General features: G+C 47.9%; 1 protein-coding gene across 1 annotated transcript in view; it reads right to left on the bottom strand.

Annotated features, from left to right (window-relative positions):
* Positions 1–11,153, bottom strand: part of ADGRA3 (adhesion G protein-coupled receptor A3) — a 99,475-nt gene extending 88,322 nt beyond the window's left edge. The window contains exon 1 of the mRNA XM_090267020.1: positions 10,909–11,153. Coding sequence (XP_090123146.1) covers positions 10,909–11,153 — 245 coding nt within the window. The remainder of the gene's footprint in view (positions 1–10,908) is intronic.
* Between the last annotated feature and the right edge of the window lie 1,879 nt (positions 11,154–13,032).

Genomic DNA, 13,032 nt, shown 5'->3' with positions numbered 1-13,032 from the left:
ATGCTGTACACCTGATACCGACATCAAATAATATTGAATGTCACCTGTAATTAAAAAATAAAAAAGAGAAAGAAATAAAATTTAAAATAAAACTGCAAACACTCATTAAAAGAAAAAAAAGAAAGTCTGACCACGTTTTCACAGTCATGGACGGCCCCGATCTGTGGTTGCGAATTTCTAGGTAAGCTGATGGACAAGTCTTCCAACTTTATCCCTGAGAGAACACAAATACTTCCAGCAAAGAACCCTGAAAAATGAAGTCAGAGTAGTTCTCCAGGGTTCTTTAACAAGGGAATCAGCTAAGCCGGCGATCTTCTCTTTCTCAGGGGATGACACCCACTCCCACGAGCCTTCCCTCACATGCAGTGCTGCATGTCCTGGGTCTATCCTGGTGGGGAAGCCACGCAGTCAAGCCAGTCACATCCTTGTAAGAGCGTCTGAGCCCAAACTATGTAAGTGGCCAAAATTCAATAATGAAGTGCAGGTGATAACAGATACAGCAACCACTGAGCTGAAGGGCCAGGGGAGCACACAAGCAGTAGTGAATGCCAGATGTTTGAATCTAGGCCGACACTGGGCCTGCCAGGGGCCAAAACTAAGTGGGAAGTAAATGAACATGGATTCAAGCTCCTTTTCAAGAAGTTTTATTATAAAGTACAGAGAGGAACCACTCTGATGAGGTGCTACAAGGAAGGACTTTGTTTTGGCGGGGGGGGTCGGTTAACAGAGAAAATGGCACAGCTATGTATGCCACGTACAAACATCACAAACTAGGGGGGACGTTTAAAATGTAGGAAAGATACAAGATAATTTCTCCAAAAGTAGAAGAAGAAAAGTGGATCAGGAAACGGGAAAAATAAATGTATCTGGGTAAGAGACGGACACTTTCCACTATCAAATGAACAGTGAGAATTTAAGCCTTGACCTTGTAGGTTGAGTATTCATTCTGCTTTGAAGAGAGGAAGAGACTCAGGCTTATCCAAGACAGACAGACAGACCAACAGAGTCATCCTGTGTTAAGAATAATGCAAGATTCTTTCCTTAGTTTTTTGGGGGGAGAGGAGGCAGGGAATAATATAGGACTTCTTTAAACAAAGCCTTCCTGAGTGCTTATGGGCTATACACTGAGGACACAGATAAATGAGCACCATACGGAGTTCACAGTCTGGTGAGAGAGTGAGGACTGTAAATAAATAACTTCCAACAGTGTGACGGCTGTCGTAATGCAAGCAGACACAAGGTAGGAAGGGTCACAAGGAATGAAGAGTCAGCCCAGCACTGGAGTCTCGGCCATAAAGGGCGTTTTCAGTGCGTGATTTTGTTTAGAGCAAACAGACAAACAAACAAAAGGCAGGTTAAAAAGAAGATTAACAGTTAGCACATCAGTCTCAAACTCAGTGCTCCAGACGACCCTAGAGTCAATTTCTCCTTGCCTCTTTTATGAGAAAAGAGTTGGGAAGAATTGCACAATAAAAACAAAGAATGCTTTTAAGTCTTATCGTGATGGGAAATGAATCAATTTAATTAGACTTAGATTCAAACAGGCTTATAGAAAGAAAAGTTTAGCAATCGCATTAAAAAAAAAAAAGATCTGCATTACTGTTAACACCTCACTCTAAGTGAATTTCTATTGAATCTAAGGTGGGTTTAGACCCAAGGGTCACACAACACAATTGACAACCTGCTTTCCATCTGCCACACTATGAGGCCATCACAGAAGTGCCAGTTAAATGCCTATCACTATTCCAGGTGCTACAGTTGCAGGAGGCTGCCAAATAAAGGCTCTGACCTCAACAGAACTGATTTTCTGGATGAGGCCAAGTCACATTTTTGGAACCTCGTTTTCCACTTCAGAAATGTCTTCATATAGGGAGTAAATTTAATTTACAATGCATATGCTGCATTATGCCCTGTGCTGGTGGGATGAGGGGTAAGGAGGAATTGGGGAGCTTCGATTATCCCGAGGATCCTCTCCTCCCCAGCCACTGTAGGAAACCACCTTCGTCTGCAAGAATAATTGTTGAATAGGGGGGAGCAGCACTTACAAAGTAGAGCTACCCATGTGCTCAAACGATGTAATAACAATGCTAAAACTCCGAGTGTGCAGGTCATGGACAATTCAGCCTTCTGTGTGTGGACCATATAATTAAATTCCACAGACCTGCCACCCCCCCTCCCACCACAGCGATTCCTCAGAGACTAAAGATTTCAAATACACACAACTGTTTACAAATATTATATTATTTAAATTTAAGAAGGCAGAATATGGGAAGAAGGCAAAAGATGTCTGTTTTTAGTTTTATTTAAACTAAGAACCAAGAATGTAAGTCATCTGGATTGATAATGAGCAAAAAACAACGAGCAAATACCTAATACACCAGCTGATGCAGGCTCACAGCCTAGCAACAAAGTGGTGTGCCCTGATAGAGGAAATCTCTTGTGTGGTGTGCCCAACATGCCTGTCAATCTTAACATCAAGACTATGACAAGGATGCTCACAGTCCCGCCTTCTTAGTCCCTACCAAAGTGGCAACAACGAAAGACATTTGCTATTGGATGATGAGTTGTTTCTCAACATCTCAAGAGTGCCAAGTGGTGGGAAAAACGTTGTTAAAAAAAAAGTTTACAGAGGTTGCCAAATACAAATGGCCCTTTTGTAGACACATCAAAATATATGAATCTCTTTCTCGTAGACAGAATACAAATTAAAATAAGCTCTTTTTACTTGTGAGACTCAGAAAGATTGAACTAAAATTTTCCCAGAGAAAATACATCCTTGGAAAATCGGGCTTCTCATCGTCTCTCTACACTGTTTTATGCTTTTATATTAATAATGCAGTTTTATCCAGTAATGAGTCTCTACTTAAATCTAAAAGATGTAAGCTACCCCAAGGCTGGACCACACATGTTTTGCCGCTGGCTCTCCCAGGATCAGGCCCTCAAATGCGGGCTGCCGTCAGACCCTTTCCGTTAATTCATGCAGCAGCACAAGACGTTTTTTAAAACCTTACTGTCCTTAACCCCGCGAGCTGAGATTAAACCCAGCTTCAGCCTATCACTCCCCACTTTACAAAGAGTTATTTTTCTTGTCTCCTATGAATAAGACCCAATGCTAACGCTCTCAGCTCTGCCCTAAAAATACGTCCTGACTTGGATCCTTCTTCGTTCCACTTGGAGCAGTCCCTCCCTCCCAGGTGCAGCAGGTGCCCTCGATTGGTTCCTCTGCTGTTTCTTTTAGCTCCTTTTGTTGTAGCTGAGGACCCCTGGTTAAGATGGTTAACCCTTTGGGCTGCGGGGCTACTGAACAAGAGTATCTCAACCTAAGTGACATCAGAATCACCTGCAGAGCTCTGAAAAAATACCAACACCCAGGCCCATCCTTAAACAATTAAATTAGAGTGTGTGGTCTGCAGTCCAGTCTTAACGCTGGACTGAAAACCTCGACAGAAAGCTCACCAACCAGGTTACAGGTTACAGGTTAATCACTATACTGTTGTGTGTGTCTATGTGTTTTTTTGTTTGCTTGCTACTTAACCCCTTCTCTTTTTTCACCCAGCCAGTTTGTGCTCACCGATGGACGGGCGGGGACAGCCATGATGGTCACTGAATAAAAAGGTCTATCAGTCCCTTTAGCAAGGCTGTCCCTAAACCAGTCTTGCGAATTTCCCTTTAGAAATCCAGGGCCTTTAATCATTTCTAAAAACCCACCGGTTACTCACCTATCTCTTCCAGTCCTAGCAGAAGAGGCAATGGAGAAAGATACAAGTTCAATCTCATCAAAATGAGCCGGATGGTCAAGTCTAACCTGAGAGACATCCCACAGCTATTGCATAGCTAGAGGGCCAGAGGCAGCGTCCCAGAGAAGGATACTAGCACACGAGAATAGGATACAACTGGTCTAATCAGCACTCTCCCCCACAAAACGTCAGGCCCAGAGATGACAAGCCACAGAAGCTCACCTGAATCTACCACAGGAAGGGTATGCAGTGGATATCTATTTGCAGAACGAATGCAAAAGCAAGCAGTTTAAAAACCTGGGAGATGAGTTATCAAGCGAGCCACTAAAGAAGAGTAAAATGTTCAAAGTAAATTCTGGTCTTTGGGCAGCCCATGCTGTGTGAGGAAGGCCCAGTCGCAAACCTGGGCTCGCGGCTTATGCAAAGAGGAAGAGAAGACCAGGCTGTTGGCGGGGTGTGGTGGTGTGGGGGTTGTTCTGGATTCTTTTTACACGGATTCCTTAAACTTCCCATTTGTCCCTTGAACAGGAAGGCTCTGAGCACCAGAAATGCTTCCCTGGATGAGAAGCTCCATACGTGCCATGGCTTCAGCATGGAGCTGAAAAGTGGCTGAGAGGGACACATGCCTCTTGGGAGGCCCCTGCTCCATCTCTGTCCCACCCCGCTCCAGCAGGCAGAAGAGTCCCTTACCAGACACGCAAACTTTCTACAAAGTTTCATTATGGAAGAAGCAGCAAGCCTGGGAGACAGATTGCTTACTTTTTTTTAAACTTCCTCTTCAGACTAAAATTGTCTGCACTGGAACATAAACACAAGCTAAACCATACATAAAGCACCAAAATGGTAATAAACTGAGTCAGGCAACTAAAACTCTCGGAGCATGTCTGCATCTGAAGCCTCCTAATCTTTGCAAAAACCAAGTTAATAAGGCACTAAAATTTAAAGAATCTCGTATCCTAATTTTTATCTGTTTGAGAAAAATGTTGACACAATGATAATAAACTACTGATGTTCTCTGGCCTTTAAGATTTTTTTCACAGGTATAAATAAACACAGAAAACAAGTGCCTTCAGAGAAGCAGCTGAATGGGGGGTCAGGGGGGAAGTCCCTGAATACTCTTCGAGGAAACTTCACCTGCGTCATTTTCTGAGTTATTCTGAAGTGTCTTTACTTCTGTGTTTTGTCTTTGTTTTGTTTTGTTTTTGTTTTTTAAACCATCTTTATAGACTTCTGGAAACAGAAGCTGTAACTAGACCGGGGCAATGATTTCCAAACATTCCTGTGTTTGTTTGTTACTGGTATTTTGGTTTCTGGGCCACTGCCAAACCCACCAACTTCTCTCCTACGTTTCCGATGCTGGAGGACTGGAAGCAGGCAAGAAGGAACAGGATTCCGAGGTGGGGTCATGCAAAACTTTCTCATCATATCGGAAAAACTGAACACTTGCACTTGTAGACCAAATGCCTAAGTATGCCCAAAATGCTGCAAAATTTCTGAGCAAATGGCCAACATACTGTCTCATGGGTGTGCTCACCACACATACAAGATCATGTGGGTCACATGTAACTGTGAAGAGTTAATATACCCATTTTAGAACTGGGGACCCCACAGCCATGAAATGCTGACCTGAACTAACTAAATAAATGTTCTGATGTGCCATAATGGGGTAGAAATTTGAATTACATCTCTCTTCCATCCCTCCATCTGTCCTGATCTCCCACCACACAGCCGTATCTTTGTTAGCATTACTCATGTCAATAAAGATCAATTTCGTTCCCAAACATACTGCAGGCACCTGCTAAGACAGGCCTCACGGTCCTGCCCTCCAAGAGGATGGGTGTTACGAAAGTAACATTGACATCAGGTAAGTAACACAAGAGCACAGACAATAAATAAGCCCTGCCTGGGTCCAGAGAAGGGAAGGATCTAAATTCCAGAAAGGTGACAGGTGAGCTCACAGCAGTTGAGCTGGACTGTGAAGGACCCAGAATTTTCCCGAGCAGGGACTCCAGGCAACAGTGGCCAATGGAGTCCAGGTGCACAGGACGCCGTGTACAAACCCTGCTCAGGGACAATGAGGCACACTCTGGTTAGGCAGAGAACGTGTGGTTACTAAGCCTGACCCCGAATGAAAGACACACATCTTCCGACCCCCGAGCCCCTAGCACTCAGCGCTGTGCCTACAACATAACAGGACCTCAATCGATGTGCAGGAAAGAAATAATATTTTGTGCTGAGTGTTGGAAATGAGGGAAATAAGGCTACAGAGGTATGGAAGACTTTAAGACTTTGAACTCAAAGATAGAAACCTTACCCTTGACCACGGGAAGGAATTGCTCCTCTTCGCCTCTGCTGCACTCACCTGGCAAAGCCGCAGCCTGGTGCACCCCAACTGTTGGCATCTCTAGGCTGAATGTAGCTGATGAGAAATACCGGGTGACCGCCTCCCTTTGAAGCTGATCACAAGACAGAAGTGGACATACCACCACCCTGTTGACATTTCTGCAACCCGCACCTACCCAAAGGACCACTTCACCGCTCTTCACCATCTCCCAGCCCCCTTCCTGCCTCACCAAGACTCTTCGTCTCTGGGAAAGGAAGAGCAATGGGGCAGGGACTCTACTCCCCTGGCCCGCCCACCTGCCTGCCTCTGCCCTCCTGCTCACCACCTTCCCTCCTATCTTGGGGATGAAATGTCCCTGCTGCCCCCAGGAGCCCGACCCTCCGCCCAGCGTGCGCCAGCCCCCAGCCCGTCTCGCCTCCCATCATTCACATCTCCCGCTCCTGAAGCGCTGCCAACCGGATTCAGACACGCTCCGACACTGGCATCCCTCCCGAAGAAACCTTCCGTCACACCAGACCCCGTCCTCATCTCAGTGCTGCGACCGCCATCCTCACCCCGTCTGACTTCACGCCGCCCCGACCTGCCTTCTGTGGCCTCCGGTCCCGGCTACTGTGCGTGGCGGGCACCCGGGCTCCAGGCTGTCAACCCCGATGGTCACCTCCTTGGTCTCACTGTTCTTGATCTCTCAGCATTTCTCCACTGGGGCGCCTTTCCTGTCTTCAAACCTGGACTTCTCTCGCCTTCAGGGAGCAGATACACCCACGTGGCTTTCCACCCCACCAGTGGCTCCTTCTCAGGGCCCCGCCCTGTCCCAGGGTGCTTCTGCAGGGCCACCTCCTCCTCCCCGCCACACACTCACCCCTAAGGGACCTCAACCAGACCCGGGTTCTAAATGCCGCATATGACCACTGGTTCCAGAAACTATCTGCCCACCTCGGCAGGGCCAGCCAGTCACCAGCCCGCACTGTAACCCCGGAATGGCCTCTCCCCACTGACTCCCAGGCCACGCTCCAGCCCTGCCTTGAGGAAAACAGAAAACCTTCCAGGCCTTCAGAGCCCCCCCACTGGTCTCTCCTTTTTCTGGCTTCCTAAAGCTTTTAAATAGTCAGCAGGACAGGATTTATTACTTCATGACAGACATTCCGTAATTGTTCCCTAAATGCCTTCTTCTTTGGTGCAAGTCCATTCTCCCCGACTACGCTGTTTCTGAACAAACACGCGCCCCTGTCTGTGTACCCACCCAGCACAGAGCCGGACACACTGGTGATGCCCCACTGCCAGTGTCGATAGCAAACAAACACAACATTTTATAAAGTAAAAACCAAAACTCGGGCAGTATTTCAGTCTGTTAAACGGTCAGAGACAAAATCTGGACTTTGTCCCTGAATTACCTGACAAATCATAAATAATGTTTTTTAAAAACAACTTTGTCTAGAATCGCCATGAGGAAAACACTCATATTTGGAAAGGCAAGGCCTAAATCTGTAACACTTTCTAGCGCTGGGGTCCTCATCAATTTTATAACTTAAAATACTCAGCAGCATTTCACATAAAACATGGAAATCTTAATTATTTGCTATATTCCTAACAAAAACATTTGATGTGGTTAAGCTTTTATTCAGTGTATGTGCAAAAATAATAAATGCAATCTAATCCTTTCATCCAAAAGGCTACATGAGATACAGAGAACAAGTGTGGTCATGCCAAGAATTTCTGCCAGACCTCTCTTTGAACGTGGCTTTGGAAATGAGTGTTGTTCCTGAAGACGGTTGAAAAACCAGAGCTTCAGGCTATGTTTAAGTCCAGTTCACCTACTATGTAGAAACAGTCTTATTTTTCATTATTAAAAAAAAGTGATAATAAATCCTATCCTATCCTATCCTTGTCATCCTCTCAGCCCCATCAATGGTCAACTGAAAACAGTTGGCCATGCCGAAGAGATTAAAACTCAAACCAGAGACCTCCCTGTTCTCCAGTTGGTCCCTACGGCCTTCCTTCTAACCACACTGGGCAATGGTCACTTGCCATTCACATTCCAGCAGCACTAACTGCATAGCTTTGCAAGCCACACTGCCCTCCTCCAAGCAGGGGGGCATGCTGGGGTCTCCACCCTCCACCCCCTCATTTCCTCCCCTCACCATTTCCTTCACAATTATCCTTCTCATCCTTCTGGAATTGGATCAGGATCCTCAGATCCTCACCTCACCAACACTGCCCGAAGGAGGTCTGGGTTTCTTCTGCTACGTGCACACCCCAACATTAGAGCATTGACCATGTTCTGAGACTTATTCACGAAATCTTTCTCCCCAAGTACTTCTCCAAGTTTCTCGTGAAGAAAGACCATGTTTATATTTCTACTCTGTACTGACTTGAATAGGGTACACCAAAAAGTATGTCCAAGTCCTAACTTCTGGTATTTTTGAAAGTGACCGTATTTGCAAAGAGTCATTGCAGATGTAATTAAGCTCCGAATCATGAGATGGGATCATCCTGGACTCGGTGGATTCAATGATCAGTGGTCCTTATAAGAGAAAGGAGAGTATTTCAGACAGAGAGAGGAAAGAAGGCCCTGTGCAGACAGAGGCAGAGATCACAGCTGATTTGCCACAATCCAAGGAAGGTCAGAAGCTGACAGAAGCAAGGGTTCCCTAGGGCTTTTGGAAGGACTGTAGCCCTTTTAACACCTCAATTTTGGACTTCAGGCCTCCCGAACTGTGAGAGAAGGGATTGACGTTTCCAGTGTGAGGTAATTTGCCACAGCTCTGTGAAACTAACACCTAGTCCAAACCACTCAACAAAAACTGTGTTGAACTAAGAAGAAAAATGAAGGCAATGAGGGGAAAGATGAGGAGTATCAGAGTTGGAGGATAAGAATCTGGGACCTGGACCTCCCACTGCTCGTTCATTCACCACCACGAGAACTTGGGCAAGTCAGTTACCCACAGGGACCCTCGGATTCATTTCCTAGTGAAAATTAAGGAACTGGCCCAGAAGACCCTCACCCGGCTCCAATACACCTTGAACCATCTTCATCCAGGACATCAGCTTTATTTGATCCTTTAATAAATTACAAGTTCCTGACATTGAGTAAATAGTTTATTAATTTCTACTTCATCTAAAGAACTAAACGGTGCAAAAAAATTGGATTAAAATGACATTTTAAAGGCACTTATTTTTAATGAGCACATGAGAAATTCAGTAAAATAGTTTAACTGATAATACGCTGAAAGTGATTTTCTACAACATTATCTTTTTTTTTCTTTCTGCAAAGCAAAATCAACAATTTACAAGGGGTTGATCAATCCAGCTGGTACTGCTGACATTTCGGAAAAACTCGACCTAAACTTGAACCAGCTTAAGTATCACTGATCCAGAATCCAAACGACGATGACTAATTTCTGCAGAGTAATAAGGGGTACCTCCAACACAGGGGTTTTCTCCTGTTGGCTCAAGGCTGAAATTAAGGTGCCATACCCTGAATTTCCACTTCAAAGAATCTGGCTAAGAAATATATACAGCTGCTGCCACTACCAAATGGTCAAGTGTTGGCTGGTAAAGCAAACAAAACAAAAACTATTTTAAGCATTTTTCATGCCTCCATAAACACACACACACACACACACACACACACACACACGCTTATTCAGTGTGCAACCTTTCCTAACTCAAACGGAAGAGCAAAGCTGTTAGTAAAGAGATTTATGCTTATCGTATCCACTATCCTGCTTAATTTGGGTTAAATTAAAAACAGTATTTTAAGTTTTTCATGGGTCCTACTGCGCCCCTGGCCTTCGTGTTTTTATAGTATAGTGGCAGCCTTGGTTTTATCTTATTTATTTATTATTATTATTTTTTAGAAAACCAACCAAAACAACATAGGGGAATGAGGAGCCGAGGGTCTCATATTTCATTTCAATAAAAGATTCATTAGGAACACTTTAAAGATTTTCCAAACTAATTCAGGATTCAGAAAATAAAATCCAGAATCATTGGGGCCAACCGTTCAGCTGGAATGGACAGAACCACACTTGCAAAGCTGGACCGTGAATATCAGCACACCCTGAGTTATGAGACCAAAAACTTTTTCCTTCCAGGTGGCAACTCAATCCGAAAACCAATCCCTCGACTTGGAAAGCTAACAAACCCACAGTGTTCAATTCCAAAGTTCTCAGCTTATAAATCTGAGCTCTCGCACATGAAAACGGGGCTGGAAAGTGCAAGACTTCGTCTCAAATATTTCTAGCCCTTCATAACAACTCAATTTTAAAAGGTGCTCTTTAACTGTAATAAAACGAAGATAGCAAAAATCAAATTAATAGTCTGGGGGTTGAAAGAATCACACAAAGGGGCGTGGGGTCCGGTATTGTTTTGTTATATTTTTGTTATGCTGTAAAGTAGCACCTGAGTGTAAATTACCGTGCACAGAGTTAAGGGCATGTGCTCGGGATGGAGCGCAGTTTTCTGGAAGCCCAGGCGCAGGATGAATGAGCTGTAACTCCGCCAACTGTGCATGTTTACTCGCCTCCTCACGTGGCACCGCGCCGCGACAGAAGCGCTGCGCCCGGACGGCGCGGGGCGCGCCGGGGAACCCGAAAACTTTTACTTTGCAAACTAGCGGAGCCAGAAGGCAGCTGGGAGGCTGATTCACTTGCCTTCCCCCAAAGGCGCCCAAGTCAAGCCCTCCACCTAGCAGCACCCTTGCCTGAAGCTTCATTCACACAAAGGCGCGTGGCTCCCCGCGCAGGACCCCTCTCCAAAGTTGCGCGGAGAGCGACGGCGCGCCCAGAAAGCACCAGAGGGCGGGTCCCGGGAGCGAGGGCTACTCACAGGGTGACCGTGCGGTTGGGCAGCGTGTCCGGGGGCAGGACCTGCGCGAGCTCCAGGCTGCTGCACACCACCTTGCCCTCGGCGCCACCCGCCGCCCTGCTGGCCGCTCGGGGCCGCCCGTCGTGCTTGCAGCCCGGGGGCAGTGCCACGGCAGCGCGGCCACCTCCCAGCAGCGCCAGCAGCGCCAGCGGCAGCATCAGCGGCGGCGGCGCGGGGCGGCCCCGCCGGCGCCCGTGCTGCTCCATGCTGCGGGCTGGGGCCTGCGGGCCGAGCGGCGGCGAGCTGGCCTAGCGGGCCCGCCGGGCGCTCGGGATGGCGGGGACGCGGCGCGGGCCCGGCGGCGCCCGGAGCCTCATGGCGACCGGAGGACGGGCCCTCCTCGGCGCCGGCATGCTCCTTTGTCCGCTGCCGCCTCGCCTGGCCTCCAGGGAGCTGCGGGGTCACGGCAGCGTGGGTCCCAGCGCCGCTCTACAGCCCGGCGGGCGCGCCGCTTCCTCCAACGTCGCCGCCTCCTCCAACCTCGGCCGCAGCCCGCGGCGGCCCCTCCCCGCCCACCTCCTCCTCTGCCACCGCCTCCGCCTCGTCTCCTCCCCTCCCCGCGCCTCCCGCCGCCCGCGGCTCCGGGAAGGAGGTGCGCGCTCCCGGACCTGCCCCGCCCTCCCGCCCCGGGGCCCGACCCCCGGGCCTGGGCCTCGGGGCTGGAGTTGTGGGGGACCCCTCAGGAGTACGGTAACTGGTGGCATGGACGGGAGAAAGTTCTAGTCCAAACTCCAGCCGGGGTGGCCACCCGCACACAGTCTCCCTCCTTTGTCGCCGCCCTGCAGACAAAGCCGCCCTGTGCGCCCCTGGGGGCCGCCCATTCCGCCGGAGGGGCCACGCACACCGGGCCAGCAGGGCAGGGCTGAATTTCCTGGGAGAACAGAGAGGCGAGGGACAAGTGTCCCAAACCAACTGTCTTGAAAGTAATCGCCCTCCCATCTCACTCCGCAGGAAGGGATTTCAAGCCTTCTCCTGCCGCCCCGTGCGTGAGTAATCTCATTTGTCTCAAATACCCCGCAGCTAGGAGCAGGTTTCTCACCAGGAAAGGGGACTCACACCTTTCTGGCCTTCAGCAGCTCTGGCTTTGGTCCCTGCAAAGGATGCACTGGGGCCTCCCTAGACCAGCTGCCTTTCGAAAGAAATTTCCCTGTGACACCCAATGATATCAGGTATAACTAGTTAGAGCAATAGTGAGCCACTAGCCGAGAAACCCCAGCTGAATCGATTCCATACTGCTCTATGGAAGGCTGCCTGCCCCTGCCGTAAGATTTGCAAGGTCAGGACTCACATACCCTATACTTAAATATTTCCAAGGAGTGTATTTAGCTAACAAGTAAAATATATTCTATTCTCCTGCCTTGAGAAACATACCTTAATAACAACCTGTCAGGCCAGGCCTGTGTACAGAGTTCTCAGACACCTTGGAGTAAGTTCCACCTTGACACATGGTGGAAGGAGAGTCCCACATTGCCAACCCCTTTGCTTCCTGTACCAGTTACGTTCCTGAACATGAGGGGCTTTCTGCATGTGTGGACATCCAGCCCACTCAACCAAACTCTGTCCACACCCCTTGGCTGCCCCTTGGACTTAGGAGTGAGTGCACACAGCAGGTGTTCGGACCTCTACTTGGGAGGGCAGTACTGGGAAGAGGCCTGCTCAGGGCTTGGAAGTAGCCCTGGGAATTTTCCATCAGTGATTTCCAGGGGCCTGGGTACCTTGGACAAGGTCTAGAAGTAGGCAGGAGACTCTGGCTCTTGAGCAACACACCCATTGGCCCCGGAGATTTTTCACCCCGTGGAAAGGAGAGCTAAGATGCTGCCTTCTGAAATGCAGGGTTTTTCTTGCCTGGGTCTAAGGGTTCAAGACCAATACTGCCTGAGGCCCCTACAGAGTTTATCTTAGGGACCAATGCCCAGGAATCCATTTATGTAACTAGAACTTTCTCAAAAGCATGTAAATGGCCTTCACTTAATGTACACTATTACATTAAATTTAAATAGCACTTCATTGGACCGACAGTTTTTAGGTCCAGTTGTGTAAACATAACTGTGTCCTCACTGATAGTACGTCCTGTGATAAAATTGT

This window comes from Furipterus horrens, unplaced genomic scaffold (genome assembly GCF_987537825.1).
Source record: "Furipterus horrens unplaced genomic scaffold, mFurHor1.1.pri manual_scaffold_2, whole genome shotgun sequence".
Taxonomy (NCBI): Eukaryota; Metazoa; Chordata; class Mammalia; order Chiroptera; family Furipteridae; genus Furipterus; species Furipterus horrens.
This window is presented reverse-complemented; position numbering and strand designations above follow the sequence as displayed.